Below are 22,018 nucleotides of genomic sequence, written 5' to 3' on the forward strand. Positions count from 1 at the left end.
CTTGTAGTAGTGATGGGGGACTTCAACTATCCAGACATATGTTGGGAAACTAACACAGCGGGGCAAGGCTATCCAATAAGTTTCTGGACTGCATTGGAGACAACTTTCTGTTTCAGAAGGTTGAAAAAGCTACCAGAGGAGAAGCTGTTCTGGATTTGATTTTAACAAATAGGGAGGAACTAGTTGAGTACTTGAAAGTGGAAGACAGTATGGGGGACAGTGATCATGAAATAATAGAGTTCATGATCTTAAGGAAAGGTAGAAGGGAGACCAGCACAATTGAGGTAATGGATTTCAGGAAGGCAGATTTTGATAAGCTCAGAGAACTTGTAGGTAAGGTCCCATGGGAAGCAAGACTGAAGGGGAAAACAACTGAGGAGAGTTGGAAGTATTTCCTGTGTAGGAAAGATAGAAAATATAACAAAAGACCAGCTTGGCTTAACAAGGAGATCTTGCATGATCTCAAAATAAAAAAGGAGTCCTATAAAAAATGGAAACTAGGACAAATAACAAAGGATGAATCTAGGCAAGCAACATGGGAATGCAGGGGCAAGATTAGAAAGGCAAAGGCACAAAATGAGATCAAACTAGGTACAGGCATAAAGGGAAAAAAGAAGACCTTTTATAAATACATTAGAAGCAAGAGGAAGACCAAGGACAGGGTAGGCCCACTGCTCAGTGAGGAGGGAGAAGCAGTAACAGGAAACTTGGAAATGGCGGAGATGCTCAATGACTTCTTTGTTTCGGTCTTCACCGAGAAGTCTGGAGGTGTGCCTAACATAGTGAATACAAGCAGAGAGAGGGTAAGTTTAGAAGATAGGATACACAAAGAACAAGTTAAAAATCACTTAGGAAAGTTAGATGTCAGCAAGTCACCAGGTCCTGATGAAATGCATCCCAGGATACTCAAGGAGCTGATAGAGGAGGTATCTGAGCCTTTTGCTATGATCTTTGAAAAATCATGGAAGACAGGGGAGATTCCAGAAGACTGGAAAAGGGCAAATATTGTGCCCATCTATAAAAAGGGGAATAAGAACAACCCAGGAAACTACAGACCGGTCAGTTTAACGTCTGTCCCAGGGAAGATAATGGAGCAGGTAATTAAGGAAATCATATGCAAACACTTGGAAGGTAATAAAGTGATAGGGAATAGCCAGCATGGGTTTGTGAAGAACAAGTCATGCCAAACTAATCTGATAGCTTTCTTTGATAGGATAACGAGTCTTGTGGATAAGGGAGAAGCGGTGGATGTCATATACCTAGACTTTAGTAAGGCATTTGATACGGTCTCGCATGATATTCTTATTGATAAACTAGGCAAATATAACTTAGATAGGGCCACGATAAGGTTGGTGCATAATTGGCTGGATAACCGTAGTCAGAGAGTTGTTGTTAACGGTGCTAAATCCTGCTGGATAACAAGTGGAGTTCCGCAAGGGTCTGTTTTGGGACCCGTACTGTTCAATATCTTCATCAATGATGTAGATATTGGGGTAGAGAGTACGCTTATTAAGTTTGCAGATGATACCAAACTGGGTGGGGTTGCAACTTCTTTGGAGGATAGGGACATAATTCAAAATGACCTTAGCAAGTTAGAGAAATGGTCAGAGGTAAACAGGATGAAGTTTAATAAAGAGAAATGCAAAGTGCTCCACTTAGGAAGGAACAATCAGTTCCATACATACAAGATGGGAAGCGACTATCTAGGAAGGAGCATGGCGGAAAGGGATCTAGGGGTCATAGTGGACCACAAGTTGAATATGAGTCAACAGTGTGATGCTGTTGCAAAAAAAGCAAATATGATTCTAGGTTGTATCAACAGGTGTGTTGTAAGCAAAACTCGTGAAGTCATTCTGCCGCTCTACTCTGCACTAGTTAGGCCTCAGCTGGAGTACTGTGTCCAGTTCTGGGCGCCACATTTCAAGAAAGATGTGGAGAAATTGGAAAGGGTACAGAGAAGAGCGACAAGAATGATTAAAGGTCTAGAGAACATGACCTATGAAGCCAGGCTTCATGAACTGGGCTTGTTTAGTTTGGAAAAAAGAAGATTAAGGGGGGACATGATAGCAGTTTTCAAATATCTAAAAGGGTGTCACAAAGAGGAAGGAAAAAATTTGTTCCTCTTGGTTTCTGAGGACAGGACAAGGAGTAATGGGCTTAAAGCGCAGCAAGGGAGGTTTAGATTGGACATTAGGAAAAAATTCCTAACTGTCAGGGTGGTCAAATATTGGAATAAATTGCCAAGGGAGGTGGTGGAATCTCCCTCTCTGGAGATATTTAAGAACAGGTTAGATAGACATCTGTCAGGGATGGTGTAGACGGAGCTTGGTCCTGCCTTGAGGGCGGGGGGCTGGACTCGATGACCTCTCGAGGTCCCTTCCTGTCCTATGATTCTATGATTCTATGATCTACAAATATTCAAAAAGGTCAAACATATTCACATTTAGTAAGGTAAAGTAATAGTTACAACTAAACAATGTCATATGAATTACTAAACTGATACCAAATTACTGTAGTGTCCTGAAAAAAAAAAGAGCTATAAAGAAATATTAGTCCAATTATTTCATTTTCCTGGCAACACATAATTGTTCTCGGTGACATATTTTAGGTAATTCATCTAGTTCACTGCTAAAGTCTTAATCAATGGATCATCCCCTAATTCTTTTTGGCGAATATGTTTATACAAAAGTAATTTACAATATTAATGTGCTGGATCTGAAGTTTATTTGTCTAGTACTGATTTCATTCACATGATAAGCACATGAATTGGCTAAAACACTTGCCCAAATTTTAATATATAACCAATTTCTGCATATTTTGCTGCTGCAAACAGACTCTACTTCTTATTCTTATAAGTAAACAGTTTGCTTGCTCAGCAGTACTATGTTGACAGAATAACTCATAAGTCTTCTGTGTCTGTAGTAAGTGTTTTTTGGAACACAGTTGGATATGGACATATCTCAGGCCTGGTTCAAATTTAGTTTATAAAAAGCCTAGTAACTACTGCTGGAAGATGCAGGACCTATCCTTGTGTTTTTATACACTCAGGAAAAATGGTTGATTGCTATTGCCAGCTTGTCAGAAGCATTCATTATTAGACTTGCCACAAAAGTCACACACAAATATTACCCCACCGCACCTCCCACCTTTTTGAAATTCAATTCCCACTGTGAAAAAAACTGCTTCTCATGCCATTTTTGGCAAAATATGTGAAAGTCAGTTCTTTTTGGTGTTATCTTTGGCTCTAAAAATACCAACACTCTGCAAAAATATGTTTGCTGCCTTAAAACATTTGAATTGTTACTATTTTCATATCAGCATATTATGCACATTAATATTTTATGGCTCATATTCCTTAAAAACATCTCAACGTAAGAAAACCATGAAAAGTTCCTTTTCCCATAGCCCGTTTGTCATTCTTGTCTTTCTTATAGGAAAAATTAGCAATTTCTATTGATATTAGTTATACGTTTTTGTTTCAACTTACAATTCAATAAAAATGTATTTCAGAAGTGTAGCTCTTCTATATTGTGGCTGCTGACTAGTATTTTTCAATTGATTGAATAGGAACGACACAAAAGATAAAAACAACTAACAGAACTATAGGAATATGACTAAGCAATAGGAGAAATTGAATCAAATACTGCAAAACCCAATGCTAAGATACAAATTAAAACCCAGATAATTTTAATACTCAAAACTAGAGCTCAACAGAAACATTTGATTTCATTTAAAATATGCTCAGCACCAAATTACATAATCAACCTATTTCTCTTACTGCAGAGATTTTATTTATCAAGTGATATCTTTAAACAGCTGGAGCAATGCTAACCTAAACCACAGAGTCCTGAAGTACTGGTTTTAAATAAATATCAGTAGGCTTTTGACTCTGGTGCAGATTCATTTCTTTAGTAGACAATGACAGTTCCAGCAGTGTTCTTTAGGAGGCAAATCTGTCATTTCTTCAACAGTTATAAAACTCTTCCCAAACAAGGCCTTTAAAATATTATAATATGCAGAAATACAGTATTCTCAAAATCAATGCTACCTTGTTGGGTTCAAGTAATGAAGTACTTCATATGTTCTATTTCCAGAACTGTAGTGTTCTTAATAATACAGCAGTTGGCTACATTTGTAAATCTACTTATATAAATATTATCTGTTCTGTGACAGAAAGGTAAGAAAATGCTTCGGGTTATAATATGATGCACACAGTAGAGCTCAAAAAATACTACCATTTTCAAGATGTAGAAAAGCAATGTTGCAGTGTAGGCTACCTCCTACTCCCACTGAAGTGAGTGGCCAAACTCCCTTTGATTTATATACAACTAAGAACCAACTCGGTTTTATGTGTTTTGGTTTGCTTTGTTTTCTACATTATGTGCAGTTTCCTGCTGCCATAAAGTCAATGGTAGTGTTACCATTTACTTCAACGGAACAGTGTGAGCTGTGAGAGCTTTGTATTTTCCAGGTGGTTCCAGTTATTGAACATCATGAATTTTAAGCCAAAAAAGCATAGTTCTATAATCCACAGAGACTTATCTCCTTATCCTCAAAATTCTGTGTGATAGGACCAACTGAAGTCTATTTCAGTCTCTGGAACACATACCAAAAAAAAAAGTTAATATTGTGAATGATTTGACAACACGCAAATATAAAAGAATGAAAAAGCCAATACAGTAAACAGATAGAATTTAGAGTCACATAGAAGGTGTGTAATATGAACCTACACTTCTTAACATTTTTTTGAACATTTAAAGACTTACAGTCAACAGAAAACGTACCTTGATATGAGCTGCTGGATCTGGGACAGTCTGAATCATGTCCTTTAACAGGCCAATGTGTTTACCAGAAGTTCAAACCCCAAGGCAGCTGCACAACCAACAAAACAAAATCACATAAGTGCCTGTATGCTTATATTTATTTTCAGTAAGACTCCATTTTCTTTTCTAAAGAAGTAACATTTTCCCTATAGCAAATACAGCTGATGCTGTAAGTCATTGCTTTTTTTTTCTATAGCCACCACTAAGGTTAATCTCTTAAAAGAGAAAGCAATATCAGAGCTTGAACCCATGTTTCTTACTTAGGAAAATTCTCTCTTGAACTTAATGAATAAGAACTGCAGGACTGGGCTCTAACTGTAAAGAGACTGGTACTTTTAATATGAGGCAGAATTGCTCGAGAAATTTATTTTTCCCCTGTTAGATGCAATAGAATTCGGGCAGGTCTTCAGCTGATGTAAATAAGCATCGCTTCAGTAGAGCTATGCCCATCTACAAAAGCTGAGGCTCTGGCTCATAATGTAGTTCCATTGCATTTTAAAACACAGAACTTTTAAAATTCCTAATAGATGATTGATTAGCATTAATGAGATAATGCTTTTAAGTAATGTTGCATCTAAAATAACATATTGATCAACAAGAATATTAGTTATGTGTTAAGAGTCATGGTTTGTAGTCAGAAAACTAGAAAATAAAAGGCAAAAATGTAGTTTTAAGTTTAATTTAAAGCAAAAGGTACCTAATTTTTCCCTATTTTCCCTTTAAAAACTGGAAAATCTGCCATTTCTTATTTAGCTCCAGGTGAGCCACCACTGCTCTATTTACCTGCACCTTGGCAGGTACTGGTGCTTGCAGCTCCCACGGGCATAGATCACCACTCCCAGTCAACGAGAGCTGAAGGAAGCAGCGCAGACCGGGACACCACTTTTCAGAGATCCCATTGGCTAGTAATGGCAATCCTCAACCAACAGGAGCTGCAAGTGCCTGTACCTGCAGAGGCACATGTAAATACAGCAGTGGCCACCCACCAGGAGAATTAACCCTGGTGAATCAAATCTGGCCTGCAAGCCAGTATTTACTCTCTACTGCTTTAGATTCTTGAACTTTTTTTTTTGTCTTTTAAAGTGACAAGATGATATTATTGTTGCTAATACTGTTCTTACAATTGTGATAATTTGGACCCTGAGTTTCTATTTACTTGTAATGGCCAAAGGCTGATACCTTGACTCATAGTGCCACGCCCCAATGGGACCACTTGTGGAATAAGATATTATTCATTATGGTTAAAAGTATCAAACTTTGGCCCTTAATGAATTTTCTCTGTACTGGCCCAAAGCAGTCAACCTTACTTCCATTTAAATCAGTGGGAATTAGGTTAGTAAACTTTAAGACCTAATTCAAAAATCCTGATACAAGCAAAATTCCCAGGTAGGTGAACCATTGGTGCAATTTCCCCAGCTAGCTATAAAAGATCATATGCGTTGTTACAGTGATTTGAAGTGTTGGTACAAATAATGCAAAATGATGTTCAATTTAAAAAAATAAAGTTAATTATTGAAAAAATGAACCTAAATCCTTTTTTAGCAGCAAAACCCTTTTCAAATATCAGCAACATTATCCAATGTGTTTTACAGAATGAAAATTATGAGATCTCAAAATGTCATATATTAAATACTAGCATTGTATAAACTGGAAAATACTACATTAAAAGTAAGATCCCAGAAAACTGCATTGAGTGGTGCTTGCTGCATTCTGTGAGATTTTCTTTCAGTTCTTCTGTCATTGTGTTCATCATTTTGCATCAGTTGGGAAAATGTGAAAAATTATCAAAAAAAATTCAGAGTTTTGCTGTGTCAGTGAATATTTTTGTAAGCCAAAAACAATGAAGGTTATCAGACATACAAATATATATTATTCCCCCACCCTATTTTTGGCATGTTTCATTTGGGTTTTAGGAAGCTAGCTAGTCTTAATCAAGTATTGTGAATTGCTAACAAAGATAAGACTAGAAAACATCTGTAGTCCTCTTCCTGCAAGGAACTTTGCTCTTGGGAGGTGCAATTCCTAGTTAAGTCAATTGGATATTTGGGTGTTCTGCACCTTGCAGAACTAGAATAATAGTGAATGAAGCTAATGGGAGATATAGAGCAGCATAGACAGGGAGTACACATGATAAATAGCTGACCAACTTATTAGGCTGTAAACTTGCCTATTCAGGTACCCAGTTAGAATACCGTGTCATGGATCTGACCAGAGAGGATATGTGTTAATTTTGCAGGTTTTACTGGAGAGAGCCTGTTTAAAAGTTTTGCCCAGCTTGCCCACCTCCTTTACTACCTATGCAGAAAATGCTGCCCAAATTTAGTTCATAAAATAAGATCTGGGGCCAATTTTTCAGAGGTATTTAGGTGCCTAAATATGCAGATGGTTGCTTCATGAGTTTTTAAAAAGTTAAACCTAACTTTGAATTAAATAGGAATTAATCACTTAGGCCCCTTGTAAATCCCACTTTTATGCACCTATTTGCATCTTTAGACTCCTAAATATTTATAAAAATTTGGCTGCTTGAAAAGAATTTAAATTTATCAGTTCACTAATTTACCTGTTATTAATATACGAGGGCTTCATACTACATAGGAAAACAGGCATCAATTTAGTACAGGTTGAACTTCTCAAGTTCAACACCCTCGGAACCTGACTGGTGCCAAACTAGAGAATTTGCCGGACCCCAGGTGTCAATACTGTCTAGCAGCATTACCAATACTTCCACCTCTTACTGAGGTCTTAGAAGACATTTAGAGGTAAATTAGAGCTAAATAACAGCACAGAACACTGAGAGCCATGACAGGTGGCTGCAAACAAACTCTATGGGACCATTGGAACCTTGGCAACACCTATGATAAGTGGACATCCTGCTATCTAAAATCATGCAAGACCATGGATGGTATGGGACCAGAGTGCCAGACTAGAGAAGTTCAACCTAGACTTTTAGAACAAGATCACCAGACTTCTTGGACTATCTCTACACTAAAAACCCGCAGCTAGCCTTTGTCAGCTGACTCCAGTTCACAGTTACATTTTTAACCACATTTTTGCATTTCTAATCTATATTACAGATCTTACAGTGGCACAGCTGTACCACTGCAGCTGTGATGCTGTAAAGGTTCCTAGAGTGCCACTCTATGCCAGCGAGAGAGAGCTCTCCCACCAGCAAAATTAAGTCATGCCTATAAGTGGCCATAACTATGTTGGTGGGAGAGACTCCTGTTGACATAGCACTGTCCACGCTGGCATTTTTGTCAGTGAAACTTCTTCCAGCTGCAAGCAAGGCATTCATTTTCACACCCCTGACCAACAAAAAAAAATTCACTGACAAAAATGCAGATGTAGACACCGCCTTTGTTGGCCAGAGACACCTGTCCCTCGCCTTCTTTCTAGGCTGCACATTTCCCAGTCTGCACTGTGATAATCCCAGACAGACAGACTGCCTAAAAGGCCAGCATCTGCACTTTGCTTTCTCTCCAGTCGCTATGCCAAGCATATTGCCTGATTAATCCTAAAGGAGTTAAGGTAACCAGATGGGTCAATTAACTTATTAGGCTGTAAACTGGGGGCTATTTAGATAAATAGGATAAATAGCCCTAAGTAAGGGAAGGTCACTTGTGCAGGAACAGTAGGGGTTTCTATAAAAACAGGAAGCTGGTAGCAGAAAAGAGACTTCAGTCACACTGCCTGGGACAAGGAAGAGAAAGGGATTTGTACTCAAGAGGAAGCATTTGTCAGACCTAGGGAAATAGCGGTTTTGCTGAAAAGGGAAGAGAGTAGAAGTCTGGAACAGACAAGGTATGAAGAAGTCCAGACGAGTGACAGGGAGGTTTGTGCTCATATAGACCCTGGGTACTAGATATAGGATTTTGGGGCTGGAAACCAGAATAGAGGGGCTGGGTTCCCCTAACAGCCACTGAACGAGAGGCACAATCTGGGCAGTGAACTTGTGTGCTATATGTGTCCATTTCTTCTGGCAATAGAGGGTATGTCTACATTGCATTCCTCCTTCGAGAGAGTAATGCAAATGCAGACAAATGAAATAGCAAATGAAGCAAAATGAAATTTGCATAATCGCGGCTGGCCGCTTTTCCAGAATAGTGTATTTCGAGAAAAAAGCGGGGTTATTTTGAAAAGAAACCCTTCTTTCAAAATAACCCTTAAGCCTCATTTTTTAAACCCCGTTTTTTTCTCAAAATACGCTATTTCGGAAAAACGGCCAGCTGCGATTATGCAAATTTCATTTTGCTTCATTTGCAATTTCATTTGTATGCATTTGCTTTCCTCTCTCAAAGGAGGAATGCAATGTAGACATACCCTATGGGAGTTGCTCAGCCAGGACACTTAAGGAACCTGGGGTGGTGTGGAACACCTTGAGATTCGGGACTTGGCTAGAGAGCTTAGCCATCAAGATAAGATGTGGCAGCTCCTGAGGACCAAGAAAGGCACCACAGAGTGAAACATCATGCTGAGGAATTGCAAGAAAAGGGTGTTAGGCTGTCCAAGCTAATCTCCAAACACGGCTAGCAGGAGATGTTCTGACAGTGATTAGAAGCTCTCATGACACCCTTAGTTATTTTATCACATAGCACTGAGCAAGCGTTATCACATTAAGAATAAAGGTATTACCAAGAAAACATGTTAAAAACAAAAAACTACATGCTTGCTAAAAAGCTTGCCATCTCAACTTCATGCTGGGCTTGGTATAGATCAGTCCTTGAAAAGCCACCAGTGCACCCAAAAGATGTTTAAATTTAATTCAATAAAGTTCTCCCCAGGACATGGCAGGAAATTACCATATCTGTCACAATACAGTCTTAATTCTAACATAGATAACCATCAACAGCTTCATCAAGCCAGTAATGGTGCCCTTCTCGATCCCATGCTACGGAAAACACAACTTAATATTTCTGTCTAAGTAAATCATTGCCTAAAAACCCTTCATTATATTTTGTTTGGCTCCCAAACAAAACCCTTATTTAAATCAGGTCATGCCCACCTTTATTGGTTGAATACTGTATAGACGTTTCAGTACTAACTTACTGAAGCAGAGGGTATTTGTTGTCAGAATTCCCTCCATCCCCGAGTTTTATGCACATCATGTTTGTACATCCCAATCTGCCAAAGGGCCTGGCTTAATCCATATATTTTGCACTGCAGCCTTTGCTAAGCAAGTCTTTAGTTTAAAGGCCTGCTGATCCCAAATGATGCTGAACACACCCAGATGTTGCTTAGTATCTTGCAGTGTTAAACTTCAAAGGCTGAATTCAGGAAAGTACAGGCAGTCCCCGAGTTACGCGGATACGACTTACGTCGGATCCGCAGTTATGAACAGGGCCCTCTCCCTTGTCTCCAGCAGACCAGGGAGAGGAAGCAAAGTGGCAGAGCACGCGGGCAGCGGACAGCCCAGACGAGTCTGGGCTGTCCGCTGCCCGCGTGTTCCGCCGCTTTGCTCTGCTTTGCTCCCCGTCCCCCTGGTCTGCAGACCAGAAGGACGGGGAGCAAAGCTGCAAAACACGCGGGCAGCAGACAGCCCAGACGCACGTCTGGGCTGTCTGCTGCCCGCGTGTTCCGCCGCTTTGCTCCCCGTCCTTCTGGTCTGCACACCAGGGGGACGGGGAGCAAAGCAGAGCAAAGCCGCGGAGTCTGAGGGCAGCAGGACAGCCACGGCGCGTCTGGGCTGTCCCGCTGCCCCCGTGCTCTGCGGCTTTGCTCCAGACGCCTGTGGTACAGCAGCTGGGGCGCTGCTGGTTGGTCCTGTAGCGCCGCTCTGGGCGCTACTGGACCAACCCGGCAGCACCCCAGCTGCTCTGCCCCAGGTGTCCTGATTCAGCCACTGCTGGTCAGTTTCAGCAGCGGCTGAATCAGGACGCCTGGGGCAGAGCAGCTTGGGTGCTGCTGGGTTGGTCCAGTAGCACCGAGGAGCGGCAGCGCTACTGGACCCACCCAGCAGCACCCCAGCTGCTCTGCCCCAGGCATCCCCAAGTCAGCCGCTGCTGAAACTGACCAGTGGCTGACTACAGGAAGCCTCTGCCCCAGGCTTCCTGGAATCAGCTGCTGATCAGTTTCAGCAGCAGCTGACTTGAGGATGCCTGGGGTTCTTAAGTTAAATCTGTATGTAAGTCAGAACTGGCATCCAGATTCAGCCTCTGTTGAAACTGATCAGTTTCAGCAGCGGCTGAATCTGGACGCCAGTTCCGACTTACATACAGATTCAACTTAAGAACAAACCTACAGTCCCTATCTTGTACGTAACCCGGGGACTGCCTGTATCTCTGTTGAGAAAACACATAAACATGTGCCTAACTTTCAGCATGTATTTAAATCCCAAGTTAATGTGACTTAAGGACATACTTTAAAATAAATATATGATTATGTGTTTTCCTGAATCAGGGCCTCAGTGTTAAGTAGTAGCATATTTTAGTTCTTTACATTAACTTTACTTCTGCAAAATTCTTATAGTTCTCAGGTGTCCTTAGTTTATACAATTTCATTCACTTTGCTTTACAAGCATATGCAGAACATAACAAAGGAGCATTTGCTCATTAGATACTAATGAAGGGGGACTAATTTCACACTGAATTTCATTTGAACCCCAATGAGAAAATAAAAATAAAAATATGATACAGGATGCAACCAACCAAAGCTGGATAACCAAAGCTGGATATACATTTTTATAGTCATGTTCCCTACCAATAGAATGTAAATTGCTTATTTGAAGACAGATATAAACAACAGAGTCTACTGCCCTTTGCATTCATATTTGCAAATCCAACTGGAATACCTTAAAGTTATACACATACATCAAAGAGCACTGGAAATATGAACAGATGTGATTCAATTGTTTTTTCCCCTTTTTATAGTAATAGCAAAAGAATCAGACTATTTAATGTACACAATGATAGACTCTTAAGCCTGCTCTATACTAGACCAGGAAGGTTGGCTTAAAGTACGCAACTTTAGCTATGCAAATGTGTAGCTGGGATCGGCTTACCTTAAACCAAGCCTTGACAGTGTGCACACAGTGGGAGGCTGACAGGGGCAAATGTTCCCTCACAAAAGGAGGAGTACCAGATGCCAGCGAGGGCTGCCCCTAGCATTTGATTTACGAGTCTGCTAAACCAATTGCTAAAAGATAGAACTCTGGAGTGTCGACCTTGCACTAAGTATAGACATGACTTCAGTTATTTGGCCAAGTCTCCCCACTACTCTAGAGGGTCTACTGACCTACTTTTACATTAGTAGATGTTTCTCCTATGTGGTCTTTCCCTTCATGGTGACAGCATGAATTATTTTATCATAATCTGGCACTTTATGCTTACCTAGATACTAAAACACAGTAAGACAGGGTGTCCTGACATCCAGTTTAACTGATGAACCCACATTTAGATCCAAATTCCACTCTGAACAACATCTACTGAAACTCAAAGCAGACTTTGGCCCTTAGCATAATTCAGAATTAGAGCTTGTCAGGGTATGTTGTTGTCAATGCAAAGCATACAGTTATACCAGGGGTGAATTTGGCCCAAAATATCTTATCTGAAAAATGTATAAAATACAGTTTCTAGCTTATTGCAGCTGTATTCTTAATTAACCATAAGGGAATCCTCTGTGTATGAAAAATGACCTATTAAATTCCATGGGCAGATTCTCAGCTGATATAAATTGATATAGCTCCATTGACAGCAATGATCACATTAAAGCAACACCCCAAAAAGCCATTATAGAGAGATGGTGGGATTTTAGTCAAATGCCCCCTCCTCATTGATAATTACATTCTGGTAATGGTAACAGCCTCTACAAAAGGGCATAGTCAAACAGCAGTACAAATTTACACTTTATAAATATGTAAGTACGAGATAGTATAAAAGCTATGAATGGTAGACAGCCATGAAAATTTTACTTAAACACATAGATGTATGTAATGTGTTGAATAATATGATGTGGTATTGTACAAAGGTTTTATTAGCATTAGGGTTTGGGATAATTACTATTATTCACAAAGGTGAATCTAGGAGTGAGTTATACAAATCATCCCAAATGAGTGCCAGTAAAGCTTTTAAACCCTACAACGTCATCAGATAGCCTACACATGCCATATATTTTACAGGAATCTATTTTATCATGGGCACAACCCATTTCTTCAGATTCATGGTGCAAGGGGTCCAGAGGAAGAAGTGGGTGTCCACAAAAGCTCATGAAACTATCTACATTTTTTGTTAGTCTCTAAGGGTACGTCTAAACTACATGGCTCCGTCGACGGAGCCATGTAGATTTGTTGTTTTGGCAAAGGTAAATGAAGCCGCGATTTAAATGATCGCGGCTTCATTTACATTTACATGGCTGCCGCGCTGAGCCGACAAACAGCTGATCAGCTGTTTGTCCACTCAGCGCGCTAGTCTGGACGCTCCCCTGCCGACATCAAAGCCCTTTGTTGGCAGCCCTGTTATTCCTCGTGGGATGAGATTTACCGGGGCTGCCGACAAAGGGCTTTGATGTCGGCAGGGGAGCGTCCAGACTAGCGCACTGAGCGGACAAACAGCTGATCAGCTGTTTGTCGGCTCAGCGCGGCAGCCATGTAAATGTAAATGAAGCCGCGATCATTTAAATCGCGGCTTCATTTACCTTTGCCTATATGTCTAATCTACATGCCTCTGACGGCAGAGGCATGTAGTCTAGACACAGCCTAGAGGTATGTCTACACTTGCACCCTACTTCAAACTAGGGATGCAAATGTAGGCATTCAAAATAGTCAATGAAACAGGGATTTAAATATCCTGCGCTTCATTAGCATGATCTTGCCGGTGTGTTGCTCCGATCAACAGCTGTTTCGAAAGTGAAAGTGCGCATCGGGACGTGTTAGTTCGAACCAAACCCCATGGTTCGGACTAACATTACTCCTCAAAAAATGACTATTTCGAATGCCTACATTTGCATTCCTAGTTCAAAGTAGGGTGCAAGTGTAGATATACCCTACGGTGCAACAGGACCATTAGTTGTTTTTTAAGTTTTGTCAGTTAGGGTATGTCTACACTACCCCCCTAGTTCGAACTAGGGGGGGTAATGTAGTCATACGGAGTTGCAAATGAAGCCCAGGATTTGAATTTCCCGGGCTTCATTTGCATAAAGCCGGCCGGCGCCATTTTTAAATGCCGGCTAGGTCGGACCCCGTGCCACGCGGTTACACGTGGCACGGACTAGCTAGTTCGGATTAGGCTTCAAATCCCGGGCTTCATTTGCAACTCCGTATGACTACATTACCCCCCCTCGTTCGAACTAGGGGGGTAGTGTAGACATACCCTTACAGACTAACATGGCTATCCCTCTGAGATGAACAAAATGATATAATACATTTTTGGAATCCATGAAAGAAAAGAAAGAAAGAAAGAAAGAAAGAAAGAAAGAAAGAAAGAAAGAAAGAAAGAAAGAAAGAAAGAAAGAAAGAAAGAAAGAAAGAAAGAAAGAAAGAAAGAAAGAAAGAAAGAAAGAAAGAAAATATCTGTTCTATACAGACTAATGTTCCAGAGCCAGAAACAATTGTTGTGGATGCCAGTGAGCGAATGAGAATGTGCTTTTTCCATGTAGGCTTGTGAGATACTGCTCCAGAATTGAAAAGTAACTACTCTGTACCTCGGAAGAATATTTTGCAAAAAGAAAAATCCTCACATGACACAATTTGTGACAGTTTATAGTACAGGGGTGGGCAATAATTTTTGATGGGGGGCTACTCCAAGAATTTAGAAAGTGGTGGAGGGCCGCACTCTTCCATGATATTAATGGAGTAAGTGTGGGGTCTGGGATGGAGAATGGATGCAGAAGGGAGCTTGGGATAAGGGATCGGGGTGCGGGAGGGAGTGTGGGGTCTGAGAGGGAGTTTGGATGAAGGAGGCGGTTGTGACCTGGGGCACTGGACTGGGGTGCAGGAGTTTGGGTTGTGGCCTAGGACAGGAAGGGCTGTGACCTGTGGTGCAGGGTTTGGGTTGTGACCTAAAGATGAGGACTGGGGTGCAGAGGTTTGGAATGTGACCTAGGGCAGGGGATTGGGGTACAGAAGAGGTTGCAGAGGTTTGGGTTGTCACCTATGGCACGGGATCAGGGTGCAGGGTGCAGGAATGTGGGTTGTGACATAGGACATGAGGGGATTGTGATCTGGGGCAGGGTATTGGGATGCCAGATCTGGGAGGGGATTATGGGTGCAGGAAGCAGGCAGAGGGTTTGGGTACATGGAGTAGGGGGGCAGAGGGCTGGGGAAGGGAGAGGCTGAGGTGCCAAAGGCAGGCTCTGGGCAGGAGATTTACCTGGATGACTCCCAGCCAGCAGCCTAGCACATTTCTCAGCCTGCCTGCCTCACCCCTGCACAGGCTGCAGGGCTATGTCCATGTGTGAATAACTATGGGCCAGAGTGCAGGGGGCATGGTGCTTCACGTGCTGCCTGTTTGAATAACAGGCAGCTCCCTTTGTGATTATGCTGGGAGCAGGGTTAGTGCCTGAAGCCGTCCCCTTCCTCTCCGGGCTCACAGTTTTAAAAGAGAAAGAAGTCCAGCAGCTGCTTTTCTGAGCAGTATGCAGGTGGGGTGAGGCAAGCAGGGAGCCTGCTTAGGACTCCTCATTATGTCTGCGGGCCGGATCCAGTGGCTTGATGGGGCTGCATGTGGCCCACGGGCTGTATTTTGACCCAGGCCTGTTACAGTATCTACTTGAGCCTGTTACAGTATCTACTTGAGAAAATCCCAGAACCGAAATCGTAGGGGTATTAATAAATCGGAATTCATAAGTCAGGAATAGTTCGGGCAGACTCAGCCAATGCACCGCCTACAAATATCCCTGCTCTACTAGTCCACTGGGCTTTCTTGAATAGTAGAGGCAGAGCTCCACACTGAGTTATATAACATTGGCAAGGATTTTCTGTTTACTTTGTGGTTGAAATTTTTGTTTCTTATGTTGCAATCCCTGCCCTCTAGAAACCTCAGGAATAAAGCCATGCAGAGGAAATATGCTGGATGAAATATTTTAATTGCAGAGGCAGCTGCTTCATTCACACCAGTGGTTTTCGACCTGTGGCCCATGGACCTCTAGGGTTACATTGACTGTATCTAAGATTTCTAAGGGATCTGCACCTCCATTTGAAATATTTTAGGAGTCTGCAAATGAAAAACTGATACATACCATCAATTCACACTATTCAAGTGGAATTCAACTCTGTAAATGAAGGGTATGAGTGAAACAACAAAAACAGAACCAGAGGGCCAAATTCAGAAGTGATTTATAAATCCGATCACCTTACAATCTCCCACAGTCAGATAGATAACCTTACATCCACTCAACTACCCTGTGAGGAAATACAAATTGATTTAATTTAACCTTCCCTCAGTTCCTCAGAATGTAAGTTACAACAATATATACTGATTTTCATAGCAGTAATTGAGGAAGTAGAACAGGAATGGGAAGGCGTGTCTAATACAACCTAATGAAACACCTGGGGATTTTGTCCAGAAATTTTACTAAATTCCATTTTTGAAAATATATTAAACTAGCCAATTAGCCCGTCCTAAGACGGATTTTCAGGTCTCTCCTCCACGTCAGTCTTCTCTCCTGAGCCTCCGGTCTCTCACTCCATCTCTCTCTCTCTCCTCCTCCTACTGCTTCCCTCCCTCTCTCTCTCTCTCTCTCAGCTCTCCTCTGCCTCCTGCCTCTCTCTCTGTCTCTCTCTTTCTCTTCTCCTCCACCTCCTGCCTCTCACTCGGGGGACTGCAGACCCCAAATGGCCATTTGGGCTCCACACTCCCCGTGCTGCATGGGGAGCGTGGAGCCCAAACGGTTGCTTGCCCCACTTGCTCCCACACGGTGGCCTGGCTGAGCAGTGCAGAAGTCAGCCGAGCACCACAGCAGGAGGCGAAGGGGGGCGGGGCAGTGATGTTTACAGCCAGGGGTCCCCAGAGGGAACAGCCAGCATTTCAGGCAACAGCACCCCCCAGAGGGAACAGCCAGCATTTCAGGCAACAGCACCCCCCAGAGGGAACAGCCAGCATTTCTGTGTTACAGACTCTCAGACACTGGGCTACTATATATATGACTAGCAGATTGACTCAACATTGCTTGGGTCTATAATTCAAATGATTTTTTAAAACTAAAGGAAAAATACACATGCTTTATATAAATGATTGCATTTTTCAAAAATATAGTGTTATTTTTATAAAGTTAATTTTTCTGTTGGATTTCTTTTAAAAGAGTTTGTTAAAATTTGTCCATTTATTTTCTAATACATTTTAAAATTGTAATTCCATCAAGTATATTTTTTCTTCATCCCTATAAACTCTTCTCTTTTAACTGGTTTAAGAAAAAAAGGGCTATAGTCAATTTGGTTTCCAATAACATTGTCTTCTGGTTTTCAAATTGTAAGCATTGATTTAGCAGTGCCAAAACAGAGCACTGCTGCAAATTTCTCCATTTTATCTGTTTTTGGTAAGGTTTATTGAGAAGCCATCTTATTCCAGGTTCATACTATTTTTTTGACTCATCTTGGTTCAGTCTTTTTCAACATTCACTCAGTTAGGGTACGTCTGCACTTGCTCCCTAGTTCAAGCTAGGGATGCAGATGTAGGCGACCGAAATTGCTAATGAAGCGGGGATTTAAATATCCCACGCTTCATTACCATGATCTCGCCATCGCGTTACTCCGCTCAACAGCTGAATCGAACCAGCAAGTGTGCGAACCAGCAAACTCCTCATTTTTTGAAGAGTAACATTAGTTCGAACCCAGGTGTTTGGTTCGAACTAACGTGTTCCGGCGTGCACTTGCTAGTTCGAATCAGCTGTTGAGCGGAGTAATGCACTGGCGAGATCATGCTAATGAAGCGTGGGATATTTCATTAGCAATTTCGGTCGCCTACATTTGCATCCCTAGCTTGAACTAGGGAGCAAGTGTAGACATACCCTTACAGGGCATCCCCACTATAAATAGTCCCGGTAAACATCCGTTCCTCACTAAAGTCGTTGATGCTTGTAGGAACTGATGTGTTATAAGTCCTCCTATTCCCTGCTCTTAAGTCGTGTGAAATATACTCCAATTTTTTTCAAAAAATTTCCTGCTTTAAGTTGTTTTGCTATAAGTCCGAGGTTTTTGGAATGTATCTTGGATAGCCTTTATGTCAATTTTGAGGGATATACTTGATTTGGCGATTCTGTCTCTTTTCTGTTTGGTTGTATGAGAAGCAACCCCATTCCAGGCACATCCCATTTTCCTGGCACAACTAAACCATTAGGTTACTTTAAGTTATGATAAGAGGAAAATGTATACCAAATTTGGTGGTCCGAGCTCTTACTGTGTAGGAGGAATTCTTGATCAAACAGACAAACTCTCTAAAATATATAATAGATTGTTATTATTTTTGTTCGTAGTTAGAGCTCCTAGGAAAATTTTCATCAAAATAGTTTTCTGCCAAAAAATGCTACTTTGATTAAACTGATTTCTTTGTGAAATCAGACTGGCTTTTGAACATATTTTTCCTGGGAAAGGTATTCAATGTTTTAAAATGTCATTTCAAAACAAAAATTTGTTTGAAATGTGTGTTATTTCACTTATGCTATATTCACATTATTGCTAATGTGTCATGAATTATTTGTATAAATACGATTATGATATAATATTTTTACTGTTTTATTTTTAAAATAATTAAGGGCAGCTGCTGTTTAGTACAGATTGAAACATCTTGTATTATTTTATTATTCAAAGTGTCTCCTATTTGTGTTCTGATGACACTATGAACAAGAAACTATAATTACTCAGATTACTAATTAGAGGAGTAACTATTTTCAATATTCTTGCATTAGCCTGCAATCATTTTATAGAATAACTAGCAGACTTGCCCGCTGTTCTTTGGGTCCTTCAGGGCAGGAAACTGGCAGTATGTCGGGTGCAGAAGTCAGGGCAGGTGCTTGGGGATGCAGGAATCAGGGTTGGGAGTTGAAAAAGGGCTCAGAGCAGGGGGCTGAGGATGTGGAGGTGCTAGGAGTCAGGGTTTGGGGGTGGGGAGGCTCAGGGCAGGAGCTGGAATGCACAAGTCAGAGCAGAGAGTAAGGAGGGACTCAGGGCAAGGGATGGGGTAGAGAAGTCAGGGCTGGGAGCTGGGAGGAGGGAGAGTTCAGGGGAGGGAAAGAGGGGCTCAAGGTATCCACCAGATTCTCCCTGGGGCGGCCTGGGACAGGGGGAAGCCATGCACCTCACCTTCTGGCTTCTCCCTGGGGCCACCAGCACTCCCCAGGCCTGGCCCAAGGCGGCAGTGATGAGCAGCAGCTGGCAACTGCTCCCTGGGGCAGGCTTCGATGGCAGATGCTACCAACCAGCAGCTGCTCACTGGGGCTCTTGCTGCCCACCTGTGGTTATTCTTCACTTAACTATTCCTCCTACCAGATCCCTCCCTTTTCATTTTATGAGAAACAATCAAATTCCAGGCACATCCTATTGTCCTGGCACAACCAAACCATGCCCAAATTTGGTGGTCTTAGCTCTTACAAAAATCTGAAAAGATTCAAAAAGAAAAATTGTCAGCAAAAAAAAAATACTGTATTTTTGTGGGGGAAGGGATGTAGCATACCAGAGTGCTGGCATGAAAAAGGTGATAACTGAGATTGGAGACATATGTAATCCTTCTTCCGAAACCTTTCACAAACTAATGACCTGATTATGTAGGCTCTTGGATGACCGTAACCACAGCGAACTCAATATTATCAACGAAAGATTTATGCCCTTAACATCTGTATGTGTGAAGAAATACTACCACCCTTGTATGTCTACCTCTGCAGCAGTCCTTGAGCATTAGTTAATTCATCTGGGAGATGGTGCATCCTTTCTATAAGATACAAAGCTAAGCTGCACACATTTTGAAGAAGTAAAATCACGGTTGTTGGTAAGTAACAGACCTCCCTTTTTGACCCAACAGTGTCCCTTGCTTGGAGATTCGCAGGGACCAATAGAGTAGTGAGACAGAAACAGTGGAAAACCCTCCTTAGAACATGGAATTGTGTTAAGAAGTCACATTTCCACAATGCAACACAGATAAGTCAGTTTAGCAGCTGCTTATTTTAAGTTCTAACCACAGATCTCATGGGAGGATATAGCCCTAAGTTAGCTATTCCACAGTAGGACCTGCCAAAAATGTTTTTTCATTATTATTAGCTCCCAACATAATATGCCTCTGACCAATAACATTTTTTTATTTTTTGGAGAAATACCATGTCTTTATCAAAGCTATAGCTTGGATTATGTATCAATGTGGAATGCATTGCAACTATTCCTGAACCTTCTAACTATGTATAAAAGAGTTTGGAATTCCCCAAACAGTGTCTCTTCACTCCAGGCAATTTACAAATGTGGTCAAAATGAATGAAGTAATATCTTCAGAAAGGAAGGAGACTTTTGAGTCATGTCTGACACATTTAACTACGATGACTGCTTTCCATAGTTCAAGGTTTTGACTGTCTATTTCAATACAGCATAGAAGTGTTTGATAATGATTAGTCCCTGAAGCTTATCCTGTTACAGGATACTTATACACATGCATGAGATACCTTAGGGAGAGTAAAGAATGTATCCACAACCTCGTGGATTCCAAGAGGAAAACCACAGAATTCACCAAAAAAGCTGCTGGATCGAATCAAACTCTTGCTTGATTTGTTTTGTTGCCATTCTGTTTCAGTCCAGATCAGTTCTGTCATATTTCTATATCTACATTTTCAGGCTATCCGCTACCCTGAAGGTGCAGAGCAATAAACGCTACAAAAACAAAACACACCACACTGGAGTGACCACCATGTAATTTCTGTCTGAAGGTTACAATTATGCACACAAGCACTCTACAGAAATACAACTTTCCAAAGAAAAACAGGGCCTCGCCTGAAAGTAAGGTGACGTCAGGATAGGAATATATCTACAAAACGTGGTTTTCTCCAATTTATGCTTAGCTCACTGTTAAAGAAAGACAAAGCCCTTTTCAAAAGCTTTAACCCATGCAATACTTAATCTCTGCTGAAACAACATTCATACATTTAATACAAGGCAAAGAAATATTGAGAGATTATTCCAAGACTGGTCACAAAATAAGAAAATGGAATATCTTTTGTTGAAAGGCAAAGTCAAATAATATTTTTGAAACCATAATTATTAAAGGGTGTTAACCAAGTAGATACTCTCTAGGTGCATATCATGTACCTATTTCCTGCAAGCCTTCCATGAGCGAACTCCTGTTAACTTTTTAAAAGTTCTACACATAGAGGGCCTGCATAATCAGTCTCAGACCTGGTGTTTGAAGCCAAAGGGGTACATCTACACTGTGTGGCTATTTCGGGATACCAGAGGTACCCCACATCTTAACAAGCCAACTGTTATTTCAAAATATTTTTTCGAAATAACAGGCACGCTATTTCAGCATCCCTGTAACCTTTGTTCCATAAGGATTAAGGGATGTCTCAAAATAGAGCGTTTGAAATTTGGTGCTGTGTGAAATAGAATTGAAATAAGAGATGCAATTTGCACTATGCTGTGTAGACGCACCCAAAAAGTCTATGACGTCAGGCTGATCTGTGCCACCTAGGAATGTAAAGGAAAATTATTATTTCTCAGCCTTCTATTTTTAAGCAAACCTTTAGTACTTTTAATTCCAAAGACAACCATGAAATATGTATTCAGATCACTGGTTGGTATGGATTTTTTTCTGAAGATCACACATATTCACCAGGGCTGAGTTAGGGTCATGGTGAGACTACTTTTTGCAAGAAATCAGAATCAGTTTCCAGTGGTGGGAGAACTTTCATACAGCATGATTCTATCAGATACCTATATCACTGCTTTCCATTCACTTAAGAGAGAACATATTTATGTGAAATATAAATACACAGTGAAAGTGCTGGATAAAAATCAGACTGGCTTTGTTTTACACAACATTTAACAACTTTGCACTACTGTGGCCTTTGCCCTCACAGGAATTCTACCAATGGTGTCCTGGGCCTGAGGTTGCAACTGCAGAAATACTAGGCTTGCCATGACAGGACATGTTTTCCTCAAACAGTTAACTCACAAGGATAATGTAAAAGTTATTAAATGGCCACTGATGGAAGCATAGTTTCCATATACTACAGAATCCATGGCAGATACTCCATGTGGACACAAATAATCTTTTTTATATGGATCTAAAGTC

At 41.2% G+C, this 22,018-nt stretch overlaps 1 protein-coding gene across 4 annotated transcripts in view; it reads right to left on the reverse strand.

Annotated features, from left to right (window-relative positions):
* The window catches only part of ERG (ETS transcription factor ERG), a 218,366-nt gene that overhangs the window by 144,161 nt on the left and 52,187 nt on the right, over window positions 1-22,018 (reverse strand). For all 4 annotated transcript variants that reach the window (XM_014575429.3, XM_014575421.3, XM_014575424.3 and 1 more), the window contains exon 2: window positions 4,785-4,872. In XM_014575429.3, coding sequence (XP_014430915.1) covers window positions 4,785-4,823 — 39 coding nt within the window. In that variant the 5' untranslated portion in view covers window positions 4,824-4,872. The remainder of the gene's footprint in view (window positions 1-4,784; window positions 4,873-22,018) is intronic.

This window comes from Pelodiscus sinensis, chromosome 1 (genome assembly GCF_049634645.1).
Source record: "Pelodiscus sinensis isolate JC-2024 chromosome 1, ASM4963464v1, whole genome shotgun sequence".
Lineage (NCBI taxonomy): Eukaryota > Metazoa > Chordata > Testudines > Trionychidae > Pelodiscus > Pelodiscus sinensis.